The sequence below is a fragment of the Vipera berus genome, assembly GCF_964194415.1.
Source record: "Vipera berus genome assembly, chromosome: 1".
Classification (NCBI taxonomy): domain Eukaryota; kingdom Metazoa; phylum Chordata; class Lepidosauria; order Squamata; family Viperidae; genus Vipera; species Vipera berus.
In genome coordinates this window covers 307,443,932-307,465,789 of record NC_138202.1, presented here as the reverse complement: position 1 = coordinate 307,465,789, position 21,858 = coordinate 307,443,932, and the positions used below count along the sequence as shown (strand labels likewise).

The 21,858-nt window shown below is 37.0% G+C and overlaps 1 protein-coding gene across 4 annotated transcripts in view; it reads left to right on the top strand.

Annotated features, from left to right (window-relative positions):
• Positions 1-21,858, top strand: part of DISP1 (dispatched RND transporter family member 1) — a gene marked incomplete at its 3' end in the record, with an annotated part of 78,449 nt that overhangs the window by 32,782 nt on the left and 23,809 nt on the right. For 2 of the 4 annotated variants that reach the window (XM_081313719.1, XM_081313721.1), the window contains exon 2: positions 13,856-14,386. In XM_081313719.1, the coding sequence (XP_081169845.1) occupies positions 13,875-14,386 (512 nt within the window). In that variant the 5' untranslated portion in view covers positions 13,856-13,874. Of the gene's footprint in view, positions 1-11,951; positions 11,972-13,855; positions 14,387-17,066; positions 17,114-21,858 lie in introns of those variants that run through there. The other 2 variants (XM_081313720.1, XM_081313722.1) reach the window with 2 other exon arrangements.

Here is a 21,858-nt window from a genome sequence, read left to right as displayed (position 1 = left end):
GGTATTTTAATTCTCAGCTGAGTAACTTCTTTGTCTTTATATGTGGGCTATTTCCTGTCTCTTAATCTATTATCAAATTTAGTTTGTTCTTTAATAAACTATATTTAAGTCTGTTTGCTGATTAAATGGCACCCACCTGTAAAACCAATTCCCATTACCCACAGCTCTTCATATTTTGTTCTGGAGGTTGAGGGAATCTGTCAAGATGATAGGTTTGTGGAAAAGGGGCTTAGAGAAGACAATAGAATAGGAAAATACCTTACATGAGAAGGTTGAGTAAAGCCTTCTCTTTCTCATTTTTAGTTCCCAAAATGACAGTTATTCTTTGTCAGCGATAGAGCACTTGCATGGGGAATATTGATGAATCTTTAGTTTTGAGGTGACTGACACTGAATCAGAGGAGAAAAAAGTAGCAATATGATGTCATGTATTTGAAATAAGGTAAAGGTTCCCCCGCACATGTGTGCTAGTCGTTTTCGACTCTAGGGGCCGGTGCTCATCTCCGTTTCAAAGCCAAAGAGCCAGCGCTTGTCCAAGAACATCTCCGTGGTCATGTGGCCGGCATGACTAGACGCCAAAGGCGCACGGAACGCTGTTACCTTCCCACTGTAGTGGTCCCTATTTTTCTACTTGCATTTTTACGTGCTTTCGAACTGCTAGGTTGGCAGAAGCTGGGACGAGTAACAGGCGCTCACTCTGCTACGCGGCACTCGGGATTCGACCCGCCAAACTGCCGACCTTCTGATCGACAAGCTCAGCGTCCTAACCCACTGAGCCACCGCGTCCCTTTTGTATTTGAAATAGACCCCTGTATAAATCAGATCAATCAATCAATAAAATTTGGAGCAGTTCTTTTCCTATTTACATCTGTTTCATCATTTGTCATTAGGCAAATTTATAATGACAGTTTCATATTTTAAGGAAGCTCTGGTGACCTCTAAAAATAAGTCAGTGAACCTGTCACTAATAATTACATTATTTAGCTGATAGTGCAGTCTTTAATCCAGAAATTATGTGTTAGGCCCCCTTTCCCCAAGGGAATACGTTTTCTAAACACATTTATCCACAGTAAGGATGCTGTGCAGTATATTTAAACAGGGTTTAATAGATTTTCTACTCTGAATATAATTTAAGAACTAAGCTGTCAACAAGTTCTATCACTTGATTTAAATCAGGATTTATAATGATAATTTTTGTTTCTCAATATTGAAATCATAACCATGAATTTACAAATACCATGTGTGAAAGTGCTAAATGTTACTGTCACATTTTTAGCAATTTTTGCAAATATTCCTATGTCAGCAGGCTTTATTTTATGGCAGGGTGTATTTTAATATCTTTATGGGTGATTTAGAAATATTAGGGACTTAGGAGAAAGTAAAAAGATAACATTAGGTTAACCCAGTGTTCTTCAACCATATATTGTGGAATGTAACCTCCATTAGCTCTAGCCATATCCTGGGTAGTTGATGTTGTTGTAACTCTACATATCTGACATTCTCAGAATAGAAAAGGTTGGATGGGGAATATAGAGGAGGATAGTTTGCATTTTATGTTATAAACTGGATGGGTCTACACATCATGTTAACTATGATTTGGCCTAATCACTTATTCACCAATAAGAACAAATGGTTCATGTAGAACTAAGCAAAAGTGTATCCATTGTTTGCATTAATCTGGTATGCAATGTAGATGTTAAAAATAGGGATGCTCATTTGTCTTCCATAGATAATAGACAACCTTTGCTTCAGGTCCATATCGACCTAGATATTTGTTCTTCATAAGTTTTTAATTCCCATATGTTGTTATTACAGTCCCAACCAATACCGTATGGCTAATGATCATGTGTATCAAAAAAGTCTGGAGATCTAAGTATGGGAAAATTTTAAAGGACTTTTAAAAAAAACACCTCCACACATCTGGACCAGGTATCTGAATTGCAGCAAATATAATTCCCAAACTGTTGCTTAGTTTGAATGAGATTTGTGAGAGATGTACTCAGTACTTCAGCAGTAGCTCTAAATGGGCTGTTATCTCAGAATTCAACAAACCTGATCTGTTTGTGATATCTGGTTAAAAACTAATTGAGAAAGTGAATGTGCAAATGTCAATTTTATGGGTGAAACCTTTTTAAAATGTTAGTTTGAGGGGAAATAGTTACATTTATATGCATTGAAGACCTGGCTATTTTCCCAGGTATATGAGTGAGGGTGGAGATGAGTCGTGCTAGTGTCGGGTTCACAGCTGAAGGTTCAGTTAAGCTGATTTATTGCTAAAAGCCTGTGCACCGGAGTCTTCTCAACTAATGGTTGGCATCTGGTTAGAGTTTGATAAGGGTCAACAGCCCTCAAGGGGTGTTAGACTTAGTTTGCTTGTGGCTGCTTAGGGATTCTAAGCTGATCCCTCTTTTCACTCTGTACCCATGTTCTGTCTTTCCTTCTCCTACAGCTACTATACGTGGTTAATAGTTAATTATTTATTCTTGGCACCAGAGGGCTAAGGTTTGGGGTGGGTGGGGTGCTGGTTGATCTGCTTTTAAATCTTGTAAGATGCCCAGAGCCACTTGATATGAGTGGCTATATAAATTATATAAATATGTTATTTTGAAAAATTAATGAAAGATTATTGCAAAAACATGCTTGCTAGGTAATAATTAAAATTAGCAATTTTCATTTCACATATGCAGGGGAAAATCAAAGTATCTTGGAGAAATTTAACACATACTTCTTAAAGTGTTGGAAGTTGAGTTCTGGCCCTTGATTTATCTCTAGCAATTGAAATTCCCAGGCTTGCTTCTCTTTGCCAAGAGACAGCCAGGCAAAGTTTGTCTCTGCATTGGGTGAGTTGTATTTGGCCGGCTCAAAAAAAAAAAAAGTCACACTTTGTCTTGTGTTGTCTGCTTAAGTCTCAGATTATGTGCATGTATGCATGTGTTTGTATGCGCTTGTGTTTACAGTTTCAGAAAAAGATACTGTTTTTACTTTGTAGGATATAGAATAGTTTCTTCTGGAGAGTACTGGTTGTAAATAGGTACACAGTGACTTCTTTAAGTGACTGGCTAGCAGTGGAATCATTTTATGATGTCAAGATGATAGCATTTTTAATATATCGATCTCAGTCAATTTACAGTGTCCCACATGTGGCCATTATGAATGAAGCATTCATCATCTCCTTCCCTGGCTACTTGTAAAAACTGTCACAAAGTGCTTTGACAGCCCTGATTCTGCTGGTATCAAAAACAGATATGAATATGCAAATGACTCAGTGGGTAAGCAAATTTGTCTCAGCAGGTAACTAATTGATGTATTCCAGTCTCCCGTAGATTTTTCTAAATAGATCTGGATCTAAATGAAAAGAATATAGATCTTTCTATCAATATCTTTTTCTATTTCAAGGTAACAAACTCAAACTGAAATCTCAGTAGAATTTCCAGAGCATTTCTTGAATCCTTCACATTTCTGGAAATGGACCATCTTAATTAGTTCACCAACGTATTAAAGGGGACCTGCTGCTATCACAAGCTGAGATCGCACAAAGATCATTAACGCTGTTAAATAGCCATCCAGTTGAACTTTCTATCTTCTATGTGAAGGGGAAGCTAAAAATGTGAATTGGGGAATCCCTTTGAAGGCATGTTTATGTTAAAGAAGAAATAATGTAACTTTTGCATGCTACTGGTGTTAGTGTGTGTGGATAGTTGTTAGATATACCACAGATATATTTCTTTCCATGAGCTGGAATATATTGGATATGCCTGTTTCTAGAATGTGTGTATTGAATACTCTTATTGGGTATGTCAGTCATCTTCTCAGCACTGCACATAATTGGCTAGGATGGGTGGTGTTTGCAAATTGCCTCTCAATGCTTCCCACAGCTCAAGGAAATCTAGTACCAGTACTAGATAAGCCGCTAATTGGATCATGTTTCATCAAGCTCTAGATCAGAAGTAGAAAAAGAAGCAGATTGCTTCTTGATTTATTTATTTATTTTGAGACCAGAATTGTTGGACCTTCCATATCTATCTCAAGCTTGCAGTCCTGAACTATTTCTGTCTTGATTATCTTGATTGGAAGAGGATTGTAATTTTGAGAATTTATTTCCTTCATTCTTTCATATATTTTTTCTTCCTCTCTATTCCATTTTTTGGTACATGTGTCGCAATTTTAGGCTGTAGGTCAGAGAGAGGGACTGTTTTATTACTGATATCAATAAAGCAATGAAAGGCTTTTTTTGTCTAAAGAGTCAGAATGAAAAAAAAAGCTTTGAGTAATTAATAACCCTTACTGTAGAGAGATGTCTGAGTCAGGGGATGCAGCCTTATATGGAGATCTGATTTACCTGAAAGTCTCGGAATTGCAGTACAAGATGCCAAACTGGAAATAGACTCTTCCATGATCAGAGGCAGTGTACACTTCACAAAAGTTACTGAGGTGATGTGGGAGGGAGGAAAGATTTTAATTAGAATTACAATTAAGAGTGGATAATATTTACTGCCTTCATTTTCTACTTCTATCCAGTTTGTTGGAATTAATGAAACCTTTTGGTCTGTCCCAGCTATATAAATCAGACTTATTTTAGCACTGTATAAATTTGAAGCTGACAATATCTCTCCCAATATGTCCCAAAGGTGCTTTTATTTTAAAATCAACTGGACTTTGATTTTTCTTTAAGCCATTTCGCTTTTCATTCAAGGAGCGTCTCCAAGATCTCCTGATAGTTTTGAATTACAGTTCCCGTAATCCCCATCAGCTGCACCTCTGCTAGTTGGTACTGGAGAGAATTGTAGTCTCCAAACACCAGGAAGGTACCAGATCCCCCACTCTCTGTCTTTTAACTGGTTCAAATACTAATTAAAATGTCTGAGAAATTTTAATAAAGCTGTCTGAAAGAATATAGCCAGTGATAAATTTAGATTAGTGTTTTCCAAACTTTGTACCTTTAAGAAGTCTGGACTTCCACTCCGAGCATTCTCCAACCAGAATTTTGAAAGTTGAAAACCACATATCTTAAAGTTGTCAAGTTTGAAAAACTGTGTTTTGTGTTCTATATTCCCTTCAAACAGTGCAGCTATAAGTTACAGCGAAACCTGACACTTTCCCCTTATAAATCGAGCAAAGCCACATTACAATCAAAACCTGCCTTCCCAAAGTCTCATGGAGATCAAATCTTCACCCCCAGCTGTTACCATTGAGTCTTTGCCCCTTGGAGTTAGGCAAGGAAGCAGTGGAAATTCCTGCCCCCAGAAAGTTTGATTTGAGGTAATTTGCATCTGTGTGTCATTCCAGCTCGTCTCTGCAGCATTGCAGGGCACCCCAACTTGCCTTTTGCCTGTTGTTTCTGCTGATGGGAGCTGTTAACCAATCGCATTTGCTCAACTGAAGCTGTTAATGGAGCTTCACATCAAGGCAAAGCTTTACAATTCATCAAGGAGGGGTTTGCTGAGCCTGAAAGATTTGTTTCCAGGCTTTCCAAAAAGGAAAATCTTCATCTTTCATTTCTGTTCATTTGAGAGCAAGGATTTCAGAATTAGGTGAGTTATTTGTAAGTTTACAGTTGGGTGTTGTGTGGGTTTTTTTCCCTTTTTGTTTTGGCATTGATGAGTTAGATATAAAATTGTTGGCTAGAAAAGAAATTGCAATTGCAGATGAAGAACTTTATATGCCTAGATGGTTTGTAAAACTTGATTAAATTTAGTATGACAGGAACAGCTAAATCCCAATTTAAGGATTATGTCTTTTTGTTCTGACCAATGTGAAACAAGGTGTTTATACAATTATTGCAAAATGGGATTAGTTTCTTAATTTGGGGCTTATTTAAGAAAAGCAGACTCTGCCTGTAATATTGAGGTGACAACCTTGATAATTAAGTGTATTCAATTAAGTGTATTAAATGTAACTTCTCTTGAGAGAACACAAGTTAGGCAGACTTGCATTGAACGAAATGTACTTGCTGGTCATCGGTGTAACATTTTGGAAGTTTTTCATTGCAAAATCTGCTATGGAAGCAGCTATCTGAAGATATTCCAAATAAAATACATCTCAGAGCTGTGTTAGAATTATTTTTTAAAAGTATATGTATGAATTGTAAGTCAAATACCTGTTAAGGTTATTGTGTGTCAGAAGCCACTTTCACTTGTATCAGCTATGCAGTGTTTGTTAGAACTTTTCATTACTGAATAGCTGTGTTCAAGCTATTCTATGCAACTCTTGCATTATATAATTTTTCAAACATGTTGAATAGTTTGTATGAATTTATTTATGTATAGTGTGTTCTCTTTATAAAACCTCTGAGAGCTGTGTTTAAATATTGACATTCCCTGGTTACATAATTATTTACAAGCCTCGGTGTCTTTTCAACATAAGTACTCTCGCTTGCAGTTTGGGCAAATTGCATTTCATGCTAAGCTTCTGGTAAAAGTGGATTTTTTTTCTTTAGAATGTTTAACCTGAAAGTAATTAAAAATAATGGCAAAGCGGGTTAGTTTAAGTGCATGAATATGATTTATAATAATGGCCAAATATATTTAAATGCCAAAACCAAGGTTTGAAACAAAATTTCTATAAAGATGGAACTGATACTGTAAAATGAATATTTCTGGCAAAAGAATGTTTTTTAAAACCCAGTTGAGGATAAAGTATGTACAAATTATAGCCAAAATACATTATAAAACATTTGCTTCTTTAATTAAACTTAGCCTATATCTCAAGCTTACAGTATTTTAAATTATTCCCTTTTATCTTGAATTAGACAAAAGTTTTTGTATTAGTCTCTTAGGTATGATATTGTTAGGAAAGATAAAACATTAAGTGGAGTTTTGTGTCTATGTAACAGTTCTGTACTGCTTTTCATTAAAGTCAGAATAACCATTGTTGTACAAAAAGGAAACGAGATTATGTGTTGTAACACCAAAAATTGGAATTCCAGATTTTAAGTATAAAAGCTTGTATGTTCTGATGACTCTTTGTAGCAGAAAATCTTGGGAGGTGGGGTGTGTATGTTGTAAGTTGTGTAGCATTTTCTTTTGGCCATTCCTTCTTGTCAGCTATGTTGAGATGCAGTGGCATCTTGGATGGATGGATGAAGTATGAAAACCAATTGCCTTGACTTGCCCAAGCCAAGCTGCTTTTTGTTAAGGACATGTCATTTATATCTACTGTACAGTCATGTTTTTTCTTTAGCTTAAGCATCAAGATACTATTACGCTTTTAATTTCATCTCTCCATTTTTTATTCCTGTTCCCATGAGTAATTGATCTCTCTAGTGTATTCCATTGCTGGAAATTTTGAAAATGTGCATTGTCTGCACTTTACTTTTTTACATTCTTGGTGTGCTGATCTCTGAAAACATGTTAGAGAAAAAATGTGATTCCTAATCCATTCACTGCATGACATGAACCTCTTTGTTCAAGGTCAGAAGTATGTAAAATTACTGAAGACCCATGGATTGCTGACAAGCTTCATGATGACTGAGAGGAGAAAACATTAAATTAAAATATTTGGGTTTGGTCTCTGCTGAATAATGCCAGCAAAACAATTTTTGCTGATAGATTTATAAAGAAGATTCCAATAAATGAATGAATCAATAACTGATTCAAAATTTATGTCCAGTAAACCAAGTGCAAAAGAGCAATAATTGACTCAGATGTAAGAAGGGTGTAAAATTAATACAGCTGACACTCAAAACCAATACTGAGTGTAAAGTCACCTTCAAAGGGGAAAATTGCCCTTAGGTTGAGCTCAGTTCCGGCTACCTACATGGATTCAACAATGCCGCTTTGGGGAAGAGTACAGAAGAATTTTGCCACTCCAGCCTTTGTGAGTATTAACTTGCCCACAGCACTTGTATTGGTCTCTGATCCAGATATTAACCAGGTCCACCTCTGCCTCCAAGCTCAGCAAAGTGCTGCCATCCACCAATACCTTTGATTAAACCAATTTTTGGGACCTGGAAGCACACCTTTTCTGTAGTAGCACTTATTCTTTTGTGTTTGAATGGCCCTGAAGATCTGGCTCTTTGTCCAGGCCTTTGGCATGAGTGATTGAGATAAGATAACCTTTATTGTCATTTTTTTTTACTGTGGGCACAACTGCACACATCAAAAATGAAATTTAGTTGCCCGCTCTCAAAGTGGAACACATACATGACACACACCTAACCATACTATATAGACATATGTATAGACCCACACCCCTACATATACATAACAAATGTTAAATATTAAATACTGCCCATCTTGAATATATAACGGAAGGAGAAAGCTTGCGAGTTCAGAAGGTTAATGCTGTATGGAATGAAACTATGGCTGAATCTGGATCTTCTGCTGTGGATACCATGAAGCCTCCTCCCAGAAGGTAACAAGGAAAACAAGTCATGAAGAGGATGTGTAGTGTCCCAGATAATCTTACGGACCCTTCTCAAGCAATGCTTCAGTGCTATGTCCTGGATGGAAGGGAGGGAACTGCCAATGATGTCTTCAGCCATCCTCACCACTCTCTGCACTGCCTTCCGGTCTGAAGGAATGATGCTTCCAAACCAAGACTGTATTGCTGTATGACAGGATGCTCTTGATCGTTCCCCTGTAGAAAGTGGTCAGGACAGGGGAAGGAAGATGTGCTTTTGAAGCCTCCTGTCGAAGCAAGAACATCCGATGCCTCAGAGTTCTTTGAAGAGCTCATCCGTCAGAAATTTGACACCTCCTTTAGATTGCATTGGTGGTTTTTCTTTGTTCCCATTCATGTTTGTCATTTTGGGGGGACATCTTTACTCTTTTTGTTTCATTAATATTTTAAAATAATTTGGAAACTGCCCAAGATCAAATGTAATACATTTATTAAATTTATATAATATATATGTGTGTTTGTGTGTGTGTGTGTGTGTGTGTGTGTGTGTACGTACACACACATCCATGTCATTAAAATGTGAGTGCCACATTGTTGTGATTAAAAAAGGAAAAAAACAACAGCAAACCAAAGCAGTCAAATACCTGGGGAAATCAAGTAGCATTAAATAGGCCCATGCCACTTTTGGCGCTTATCAGCTTTAATCTGTGGACTTCGATTCCCAGTATACTGGCTGAGGAATTCTGGGAGTTGAAGTCCACACAACCTAAAGTTGCTGAGGTTGAGAAACAGTGGCCTAAGTCACACTTCTATGGGATGGGTGTTGCAATTTGAATTTTGCAGCAGAAAAAAACACTGGTGTGCCCCAAATTGTGCAATAGAGCATCTTATAAATAAAGTCACAAGGCAGTTGGTATAGGGAGAAGCAATCCTAAACACTTTCAAGTCTTAAGCCACATTGAATTTTAAAGGAAAGTGCATCAGATGGGCTCAGGAACAATTGGGTAGCACCTGCAGCTCTCTTTAAGGAACAGTCATAACTGATGAATTCACCCAATTGCCCTAAGTTCTGTAAGTTAAATTTGAGCAACTAACTATGCAATTTTTTTTCTCCAGAATAAACTCTTAAGGCCTGGTCCAAATTGATAATATGCATGGAGAAATAAAGAGGCTTTATCAATTTGAATTTAAAATTTATGTCGTCATAAAGATGGCAATCAATGCACAATACTAAAGCTGATGTCATAGTAAAAGTTTCCTTGCTGTTCTGATTTCATATTATTGGCCTTCATCCAGCCCATTACTGACTGCAAACACTTTCAGCACCTGCATAGATATATCATTTGACTCTGATGAAATTGACTTAAGCATTGTCAAAATATTGACTAATGTGTCCTACTTGATTTCAGTGGGGCTAAAACATAATTGAGTTTAGAGCCAACTCGTTGATAATAACACTGAATTTTCACTTAAAGATGAATTAAAGTGTAGTTAAACAGCTGTGGATTTCTTACACTTCATTCCTCCCTTGCTGCAATAAAGGTACATATCTATCCCTTTGGAAAGAGATGTCCAGGTGTTCTATTGAAGAGAAGGCAATTTTGCATTAAAGCTATCAGCATTTTCAGATTGGATCCTAAAGCTTGCTGGAGGCACATTCACTTCCAAATGAAGAAGCTAGTTAAATTTGTATGTTCTTTAACAACTAAAGCAAGTCCAAACCTTTTTCCGTGAAACTACAGATCTCCATGAGTACAGAAGTTCTGTAGGTTTCAGTTCTGCACAATTTCAGGAGCAGTGACAAGAAAGAGGGTTAAAAATAATTCATTTTTCAACAAGGTGAACTTTAATACACCACTAATTAGAGTAAATTTTCTAAATTGTCAATGCACAAATTTTCTTGATACATCTTGAGGTAGACTCAAACTTAGGGGAGCAATATTAGATGACCCAGTGCTTCTTTGATGAGAAAAGAATGGCATATTTTAATAAGTCAGAGGTTTCAAGAAATAGCTAGAGGCCTATAAACAAAATAAGCTAGTGCCAGGAAAGTCAGGAAAACTCCCACATATTATGAATAGCAAAGAGGTTAGGGAATTCCAAAAATGTCTAGTTAAGAGCCAGAAGCTAAGATCAATGACTTTATGCATTTTTAAAACTCTGTAACTGCCCAAGGAATAGTGGCTTGAGAGGTAAATAGATGTTACTGATAAAAAGATCAGGCACCACCTGTTATGTCTGTTTTAATTTCTTTCTTTCAATCCACAATTTTATGGCAGAGGCAAGCTTAACTTTTGCAACTTTCTCTTTGTTGGCTTGGATTTGAATTGTTGTGACTGAAAAGCTGGATGCTTTCTTAGAAGAATCCTGTTGAGTGACACTAATGAAATGAAACAGGTTATTGCATTTTGCTCAGTTTAATTTTCTGGCAATATTTTTTGAGAAGTGAAAAAAGCTTGAGAAGATATTTTTACCTTCTCTTTATAAGGGCCTCTCTTTATTTAACAGAACTATAGGTTCAAATAATATATTTCGAACTAGTATTGCTTATTTGAATTTATAACCAGGATTCATTCTCATTCTCTCCCTCTCCCTCCCTTCCCCTCACACACACACACACACACACACACACACACACACACACTTGCATTATCTAGGTATTTTTAAATGTAAAAGTTGTGATATTTGTTTTTTTTTTGAAATACAATTTATTTTAAGTAAATAATTATTGGAATCAAATGTATCTAAAAGTTTCCAGTGATTTAAAGACTTATAAATTGGGGTTTATAAATGCTTTGTTTGAAGGAATGGGAGATGTTTACCCATATCTAAAAATCATCTTTATTTGAATGAATGCAAAATGTAATACTGTGTTTAAGTGTAGACATGATTACAGGTTTTTTTAAACTTACAGAGTATTTCTGTGCTTTTTAAAAAGAGTTTTCAGTATTGCAAAAAAAAAGAAAAAAGGATTTTATGGAAATTGGAGAAAGAGGGAGAGGGAGAGAGAAGAGAGAGGTTGATTACCATTATATTGCTAGGTTTTGAATAAAGTTTGAGCATACTATTGGTATATTCTTAGAAGACATTAGCTGGACCAGTTTATTAACCTTCCTTTAAACAAACGTTGCTAGCCATGTTGATTCAGGAAAAGGTGGGGGAAAGACCACGCTATCATTTACCCAATTATTCAATTGGAATCAAACAATCTTTATCTTCCACGTTCTACCAAGAATGTACATAAAATAGCCCAAAATCTGATACTGAAATGAGGTTGCTGGGTATGATTTACATTATTATCTTAGTAATAGTTTATAATTCATTCATATACTTATTAAGTTAATGTTATTGTACTACAAGTCTTTCTCCCCAGATTGCTAGCAATATATCAACATATCAAAACAGCAGTAAAAACAATTCGGAAATAGAAATTAGCTGTCTTTTCTTTGATTAAGCCCTTTTTGGAACTTGGTGCCAAAATGAATGAATTCTTGTAGACACTCTTTTGTGTAAATATGGTCTTCCTACGTCAGATGATTTAATGTGGATGCTTTGTTTAGAAAACTCAGCCAATGGAAACACTTAACAGAGAACTGGTGGGCACCTCTTCCTTGGCCACAGCCATACTGAAGGTACATAGCCCTCTCTCTGGGCAAGTTTAATTTGGATCTGTGCTTTTAAAAAAGGGTTGGATTTGATGGCCTAAATGGCACCTCTAAACTCTATAATTCTGTGATCTTGCAGCTTACCAATATTAATATATTATCAATATTCCCTTAAGTTTAATATGTAACAAAGTCTGTGAGTGTATGTTTCTTAAAGGGGAACCTTCTTTATGAAATGTAGCCCTGCTTAACATCTGTTTTATTAGCTGCTCTGAAGCTTGCTCAGTCCATCAGAAACTTGTGGTAAAGTATTTTAAAGAAATACCGTACTTTGTTCAGAAAATTACCACTTTCATGCTTAGTTGTATTTTTGGGTCTGCTTATTTAGTAAAATGTTCTGTGTTGATATTGTGGTGGTGTGAGAAGGCAAACAGAATGCATGGAACTGTTTCTACTTTTGAGGTTATGACTTGTTGCTGTTTGGTATTAAGTTTACAAACTAGGTATAAGGTAAACCTTAGTGTTGTTTAACTCACATTTTCCCCCATTAGCTTTAGGCTGTGAGGACTCCAAAATACACCAGCTTTGTGAAGCTGCATTGATGTTTCTAGGGCAGCTTTCCATTGTACAAAACACCTCGTACTCAGTATTCATGACTGGCCAATTCATGTTCTCAAACTGTTCCTTAGCAAAAAACCTGAAAAGCTCTTGAAAGGCCCATGTTTAGGTAGCAGAGTTTCACCTCCAGAGCCTGCTCCATTTTGATTCCAGCTCTGTTCTGCCAAATAGCAATTGTGTCTCCAGCTCCAGAGTGTATCTGAACAAAATGACCAGATCCATCCCAGCTCTAAATTCTGGAACCAAGGCCCGACTATGCCTAGCAACAAAATCCACCTCAGTTTCTCCCCCCCCCCCACATCATCACTCTGCTAAACAACTAATTCCCACAACATTGTCAAATATCTAGTAGGGCTTCTCATCTTTCCTATTACCTATTTCTTTATCTTCTTATGACTATAACTTTGTTGCTTGTATCTTACGATTTATATTGTTTTATTTGGTATCCTAGTATGATTTATGTTGGTTGCTTATTTACTATCCTATGACTGTCACTGAGTTTTGTATCTTATGACTTATATGAATGCATTTTATGATGATGATCATGATTTATCACTTGTTGCTTGTGTGTACACTGAGAGCTTATGGACCGGAAACAAGTTCCTTAAGTGTCCAATCACACTTAGCCAATAAAGAATTCTAATCTAATCTAATATAATCTGGTGATGACCTATAAAGCCCTAAATGGCATGGGTCCAGATTATTTACAGGAGTACCTTTTGCCGGCATTAACTTCCCATCGTCCTGTGCGCTCCACAGAGAGGGCCTCCTCAGGGTGCCGTCAGTCAGGGAATGTCGACTGGCGGTCCCCAGGGGGAGAGCATTCTCTGTGGGCGCGCCTGCCCTCTGGAATCAGCTCCCTGTTGAGCTCCGGATGGCTCCCGACCTTCGCTCTTTCCGCCGCAACCTGAAGACTTGGCTATTCGAACTTGCCGGCCCGGATTGAGGGACTGGGATTTTAGATTTAAAATTTAAAATTTTATATTTTAGAATGTGTTTTATTGTTTAGGGCTACTTGTTTAATTTATTTTAATTTTTGTATATTATGCGTTGTATATAGTGTTTTAATTGCCCTGTACACTGCCCCGAGTCCTTCGGGAGAGGGGCGGTATACAAATCCAAATCATCATCATCATCATCATCATCATCATCATCATCATCATCTAATCTAATCTAATCTAATCTTATTATCCCCCTTTCTTTTATTCATCAGCACTTGAGCAAACATGTTATGTTAATACTATGCCTTTTTAAAAAAAATTCAGGTTTTTTTTTCTTCTCTAAACTTTACAGGCCACCCGAATTTTAAAATATGGCTGCAAGCAGCAGAAGCAATGAGTTAGTAGTTCTGGGCAATGGCAACATTCCATTTGGAGCAGCAAGTCCAGATCTTCTTGCGACCAAGGATGGCGCTATCCTAGTTTACAACCTCCCGTCATCAAAAGAAACTGCAAGAAGAAAAATGAGTGCAAATGGGTGCTTTCAGGTTAATGGCACACTCAAAGCACCCTTCCTTGCAATGGATGAGCAAAGGACACCGCAGGTATTGCTACAGTGTTGCCATCCTTGCCCATATCCTCAGACACTAAGTAACCAAAGCAGTCAGCAAGAATGTCTTTCAGTGGCTGGTAATGCAGCATCACCTCCATTGCCTTCTGGTTCCCCAGACCCACATACTGAATATTCAATAACTGATTGCCAGACGCATACACCTTTGTATCAGACTGCTTGTTGCCTTCAGTCCTTGCCCTCCTTCTGCCTACATCACCAGTGGCCTGAACATTTTCAGCACCAGCCTGTACAACAGCATATAGCCAATATGCAGTAAGTAGATTTCATTTCATCTAGTGTCTAATGCAATCCTGTGTACTACTGTGTTTCCCCAAAAATAAGACCCGGTCTTATTCTTTCCACTGTTTCACCTCACAGTGGCAGCAGCCACAGCCCCATCCAGCAGGAGTCCGTGTGGCTGCAGCTGGCCCACCTCTTCTGTAGCTGCTCATTGCCACTCATCCACGTTGCCCTCCAGACTCCATTTTGCCAGCAGAAGCCTTCAGGAAAGGCCTCTGCAGCCCAGAATGGAGGCCCGGGTTGACACACATGCATCAACCCTGGGGCTCTTTCTCGGTTGCAGAGGCCTTTCCTGAAGACCTCTGCCGACAAAACAGAGGCCGGGGGGCAATGCACACATCAACCCAGAGCTCCATTCTTAGCTGCAGAGGCCTTTCCTCTTTCATCGTGCATGCACATACACCCCACAAGCACAGATGCTATTCTGTGAATACTTTTTTTTTATCAGATTTGTACATTTTCAGGGACTGTGGGTTTACTGCATGATAAGTAGTATGTAAATTTTTTAAATACACTGAAAATTACATTCAACTATACTTTTGAATAATTCCTTGTTAGAAGGACATTTACCACACCATTCAGAATATTTTATATGTGATCATTGTGTTTGACATTCTCTACAGTTTGTACATAATATTTTAAAATGTTCATTTCATCATGTGTTAGAGTATGGAAAGCTGTTAAAAATAGTGTATAAAACAACCCTTGTTGGAAGTCTTACAGCATGCAGATTTTGACAGAGTAATATTAAATGCAGGTGTTTTCCATTCTGCTGTGACCTGTTAATTATATTTAATGTATAAATGAATCCATCTTTCATAACTGTGTGTGTCCATATTGTTAAATTGACATGAAAAACTGAACAAGAAAAAAAACAGTACTATGAAAGGTGAAGGATCTCTTCCCAACTAAAAACTGAGGTTTGGCATGTAACCAGAACAAAATAACAGGTTACTGCATGGTTCTCAAGCCTGCAGAGTGTAAAGTGACTTCACATTAAAAGAATGAAATGTTGATACTTGGTGTTATAAATTAGTTCTTAAAAAGCAAAGCCACATTTTGCCTTTTGTTTCAAATGTTGCAGTGTTTAGGTTTGAATTATGTAAATTAAGTTGAATTTGAAATAAAAATATATACACTTCAAATCAATTTCACATTTTGCAGGAATGTAGTTCAGATACATTTAGTTAATACTTTGGAGTTGTGAGAAAAATAAATCCTGGGAACTATTTTTTTTACCTTTTTCAAAAGCTGAACTTTATTGCTTTTCATTTTTAAAATATAACTATATCCTTCAAAGGATGCTAAATCAGAAACGGGGTATCGGTGGTCCATGTGTGATTCAAACTGCCATCAGCCCCAACCAGTATGAGCAGTAGGCAAGAAAGATTGGGATAACATCTAAGAGACAACAAATTTATTTTTAAAAGGTAAATGTAAGCTGTACAGCTAACCTAGAAAAATCACAGGTTTTGTTACGATTTCTCAGTACAAGTTTATATTGTTTTTTTTCTTGATCTGTTTTGGAAAATTACTAATTAATATTTGTGGTTTGGGATTTTGGCTATGTAACCATATGGCTATAATGAAAACAAGGTGGAAATATCAGGCTAACAGCTAAATCTATAAGAATGCCCCATCCATAGTAGTTTTCAGAACAGGAAGCCATGTTAACTGCATTTGGGATGTAGGAAGTAATAAAAGGATCAGTTTGTTCACAATTGGCCCAATCCAGAAGAACTGAGGAGGAGCAACACAGATTGTCATTTACTGGCCAGCTTGCAAACTACAGTGATTATTGATGGTCACCTATCCACCCATTCCACTATCACATTGCCTCACAGAAAGTACCATGAGAAGAAATGCATAGATATAGAAACCCACATTTATAAAGGTTGATAACCACCATACCCAAAACTGTTTCTTGAGAACTGAGTGTGCTCAGTAGCTACCAAATCCTACGAGTAGCTCAGATTTGACAGTAAGAAGTACTTTGGAATGGGAATGAGTGCACATTTTAAATGTAAGACTTTTCCAAAGTGTAGAAGGCAGCCATGGAAGATGGCAGCAATATTCTGAAAGAAGACATAACTGGCATTCACCTCTCCCCTATAGTTCCCTTCCAGTTGGCATTTGAAGACATGCTGCCACCAACCCAGAAATAATACTGAGTCTTGAAAACCAGTAGTCCTGGAGTCTATGTAGTTATCCTTTTAAAGAGTTCCAAGTTCATGGCCTTCACCACACCTGACAATGAATTCCATGAGTGTGCTGTGCAAAGAAGTGTTTCCTATTGTCTTTTTGAAAAGTTCTTCCAATTAATTCCAGGGATTGGCTTCAGATCTAAATATTTTTATTTATTTATTTATTTTAATTCCATTTATATCCCGCCCTTCTCCGAAGACTCAGGGCGGCTTACAAGCTTAGCAGTAGCCTTCATTCTATGTATATGTATATCGCTATTTATTTTTTCCATGCTGTGCATTATTTCACCCATTTCAGTCATATCTCTTCTTGCTTGTCTTTCTCCCAAGCTAAAGGGTCTAAAACATTTTATTTTTTTTATTTAGACCCCAATCATTTTGATCCACCAAGAGATCCTATTGGCCACAACCTTGTTAATCTTTCACAAAGCATTGAAGGTGTTGCTGTTTCCCAGACATTTGGCTCAAGGATAGATGAGTTGTTCTATTATTGATTGTGAGTGGGTTAACTATTGATTCTTTGTGCCAATGGGTTGTTTGATGGATTTGTTTGTTTTAAACTTGTAAACCCTCTGAGTGAGATGGGCAGCTATATAAATCACATAAATAAATGTAGTATTAAAAATGTGATTTCTGCTCCACATTCTGGAACATTGATCTTTCTTGACTTTTATAATTAGGCATTTTCAGATGTTGGCAATGAATGTTTGAAAGTTATTTCCCATTCTCTGTGACTCTCAATTTGAAAGTAATATTCACTGGTATCCTGAATAAGCAATGAACTTCATAATTTAAGACCAAATATGGTGTCTTTTGGTGGTATAATTTAATGTGTTCCTTTTTTCAAATGCTGTATCAAGATTAACAAAATGAAATTCAATGGTGAAAAAAGTAAGGTTCTACATTTAGGCAAGAAAAACGAAATGTACAGGTATAGTAGGCAGTACCTTGCTCAATAGTAGTGACTGTGAGAGGGATCTTGGAGTTCTAGTGGACAATCACTTAAATATGAGCCAGCAGTGTGCTGCAGCTGCCAAAAAAGCCAACACACTGCTAGGCTGCATTAACAGAGGGATAGAATCAAAATCACATGAAGTGTTAATACCACTTTGCAGTGCCTTGGTAAGGCCACACCTGGAATACTGTACCCAGTTTTGGTCACCACGATGTAAAAAAGATGTTAAGACTGTAGAAAGAGTGCAGAGAAGAGCAGCAAAGATGATTAGGGGACTGGAGGCTAAAACATATAAGGAACGGTTGCTGGAATGGGGTGTGTCTAGTTTAATGAAGAGAAGGGCAGGGAGTGCCATTTGTCTGAAATGGTATAGGGTTTCCTGCCTGAGCAGGGGGTTGGACTAGATGACCTCCAAGGTCCCTTCCAACTTTATTATTAAGAAAATATTAGACAATAAATAAAAGACCGTCCTGTCCAACAAGTCCCTACTTTTGTGAATGCATATACATTCCATGCTTTCCCGGAAATTTATGAAAATTGAACTGACATATTTGTTCTCAGATGTATATTAAACAATTAGACTTGAAAGATTGTTTATAAATCTGGACCATTTAGTTTATCTTAATAAAGTTGTTACTATAATAAATAGTTTATATATTTTCCTAATCGACCAACATGACCAAATGCAACATTTACTAGCGTTGTTACTTGTTTTTGTTACTTCTGTTTATAGGATTATGACATGAAAGCAAGTAATTTTTGAAAATTGACATATTTGTTTTTCAATTAAACATCCAGTCAGAGGAGATTGTTCAAAATCAATAATTGAAGAAATGATGTTGATCTGGAAATAAACTGTAGATCCATCTTCCTCAACTTAGCACTTACTAGAGATACTGAGACTACAATTGCAGTTCCAGTATATCTGGAAGAGATTAGGCTGTAGAAGATTGCTGAATCTACCTGATTAATATCTCTGACTGAAGCAATACTTTTTTCTCTCAAAGGCTGTCTCCCCTCAAGGCTACTTGTGGTAGGTAAATGAATTTCCTCAAGGGCTACAAGGGAGATGAGCTGAAACAAATGATGAGTTGTTGTTTTTTTACTTTCTTTCATCTCTTGATTTCCTTCTAAAATCAAATTCACAATCAATAGGATGTAGGGAAAGGATGGATAGTTTTACATAGAACTCTTGGAAAAGCTTCTTCCCTCCCTTTTTTTATTAAAAAGCTATTAATTTTTTTAAAAAAAATATAAAATACAAAAAAAGCAAAGACGAGGAGTTGGGGGAAAAAAGGGGAACGGGATAAACAAAAAATTAGGGAATGCAATTTTTGAAACATGTCAACAACTTCTAGCCTAAAGTTTTTGCTGTGGGAATGCAGACACTGCTAATTTATTAGTTAGTAAATCACTCCTGGTTCAAAATTCAGAATTGACTTGTGTTTATGAACTTTTCCACTGGGGATGTGGGGGAGGCTTGTCATGGCTTCATTGTACATAATTGTAATCAATAGTTGGTAACTGTTGGACAAAAAAATAAACTTAAAACCATTCCTTGTGTGTGTGCAGGACCCCATTTTGCATTATGAGTTACAGAACATTTTTAAAAGCAAATTCCATTTGGAATATATGCTATATATTTGAATATTATAGACCAGGTAAAATTCTGTTCCAAGTCAGATAATGACAGTCTTTGACAACATTGTAGGGTAAGACATTTGGTTTTTTCCTTGCAGAAATATCTGCCTGGCATATTGCACAGACCTCTTTCCTATACTCAATGAAACAGTTTTACTTAATGCTGCCTTGATTTTAATGTACATAGAAATTCAGAATCCAGGTGAAGATTAAATTAGTATCATTCTCCCTGACCGTGAGAAGATTTTTGAAAACTACCTCTAGCTTGAAATGGTTTCATCTGCCCTGCTATAGAGAGCAACTGAAAGGATAAAATATATCTATGGAACACTGTACCAACCTTCTGTAGATTTTTTTTTAAAAAGCTGGACAGTCATCTATTGAAGATGTTTTAATTGGTTTACCTGCTTATTGAGGAGGACTGTGATAGATCCATATGCTTGATTCCAGCTTCACAGTCCTGTGATTCTGTGTTGCTATAAATGGAAGGTATATTCTCAGTATCTTAACTGATTCTCCTATACAAAGGAGTGAATAGCTTATAAACAGGGCAACTATAAATCAGTTTGAATTCTTGACAGGATAGCAGAGAAATGTAAATAAAACTTGTTTTTAGCTGATGACTCTATTGGATTAAAATTCTTCGATATTTCTTTCTTTCTTTTGCTTAAAGAAAAGGTAAAAATCTCAGTGGGTTAGGATGCTGAGCTTGTCGATCAGAAGGTCAGCAGTTTGGCGGGTCGAATCCCGAGTGCCGCGTAGCAGAGTGAGCGCCTGTTACTCGTCCCAGCTTCTGCCAACCTAGCAGTTCGAAAGCACGTAAAAATGCAAGTAGAAAAATAGGGACCACTGCGGTGGGAAGGTAACAGCCCTCCGTGCTCCTTTGGCGTCTAGTCATGCTGGCCACATGACCACAGAGACGTCCTTGGACAAGCGCTGGCTCTTCGGCTTTGAAACGGAGATGAGCACCAGCCCCTAGAGTCGGAAACAACTAGCACACATGTGCGGGGGAACCTTTACCTTTACCTTTTTATATTCTCAGTATCTTAACTGATTCTCCTATACAAAGGAGTGAATAGCTTATAAACAGGGCAACTATAAATCAGTTTGAATTCTTGACAGGATAGCAGAGAAATGTAAATAAAACATGTTTTTAGCTGATGACTCTATTGGATTAAACTTCTTCGATATTTCTTTCTTTTGCTTAAAGAAAAGGTAAAAATCAAATCTGTCTTTGCTAATAATTCTGTATGCTATTTATTTTAGCTTAATCCTTCTAATTTTTTATTCTATTTTAATTATTTTCCACAAATAAACAGAAATCTGGCATTTTCTTTGGAGGCAAGCTCAATCTATTCATTTAATTTATTTCTAATAAAGATGTTGGATAGAATTAAAGAGAATTTCCCCCTCATCTGGAAGGAAAGAAGATGTTTAAGCAAGCTAAAGATATTTTAATAACTAGGTGTGTCAGCAATGAGTCAAACCTATTACTGGGTTTATAAAAAAAACTCACTTTTGAGTACTGCCTTCTAATGAAGTGCATGTTTTATGCTTGGCAATAATCTTTATTGTCAGCATAGGTCTTCTGTTTAGAGGGAGAGAAAAAAAAAATAACAAAAACAGGAAAAAAGGAGAGGAAAGCATATAATTTTATGAGCAATATTACACAAACCTCACTTTCCAAATGACCTATGTAAAATTTTTAAACTACATTTGAACAAAGAAGAATTGTGTTTACTGTGATTTATTGACTTAGACCACAGGTCTGCAACCTGCGGCTCCGGAGCCGCATGCGGCTCTTTCAGCCGTCTCCTGCGGCTCCCAGTCCTCTGCCATGTGCAGTCCAAAAAAAAAAAGTGGGACTAAAAAAGTTCAACCAATCAATTCAAATATGCAGGGTAGGTGCATATCTCGCCTTGGCTCCACTCTTCAGTCAAACCGTGTTCTGCGCATGCGCGCATGTACGCGCATGTGCACACATTTTTTGCGGCTCCCAGTTTTTCCTTTTGTGAGGGAACCGGTTCCGAGTGGCTCTTTCACTGTTTCAGGTTGCTGACCCCTGACTTAGACCAAAAGAATAACACACTTGTAATTACCACTGTAAACTGTTTTTTAAGTAAAATTCTAATGGACAGTGGATGTCAGTTACATTTTGCATACTTATTATTTGTGGTGCATTGAATTTCTTCTTAAATGGACCATATGTAGCCCAGAGACTCCTTTTAAATGTTATGTCTTAAATCTTTATATGCCAAAGGAGAACAAAGTCACAGAGCAGACCTGTTTGGATAACTGGGATTCCTTTTGGTTCTTGCCTTGACAAGTTAGAGTTGGAAGCCACAGTGTGTTCTTGATAAGAAGCCAAGGGTCCTGATTTAGACATCAACAAAGCAAACTTTTGAAATTCCATAGTTTATTTAATAACCCTGTCTAGAGGGTTATTAAGGGGGACAAACATGGACTGATTGATTAGCAATACACCACTGTGCCCTTGTTTGTGCTATGCTAGATATCTAGATCTGGTTTAGCTGAGGTCAGATGTAGGTAGCTAAGGTAGTGCTTGATTGATTTTAAGCATGTGGCTGTTTGTAATCTTAGATACTATGCTGCACATTGATAAAGTTTAGTATATTTTCACCCAT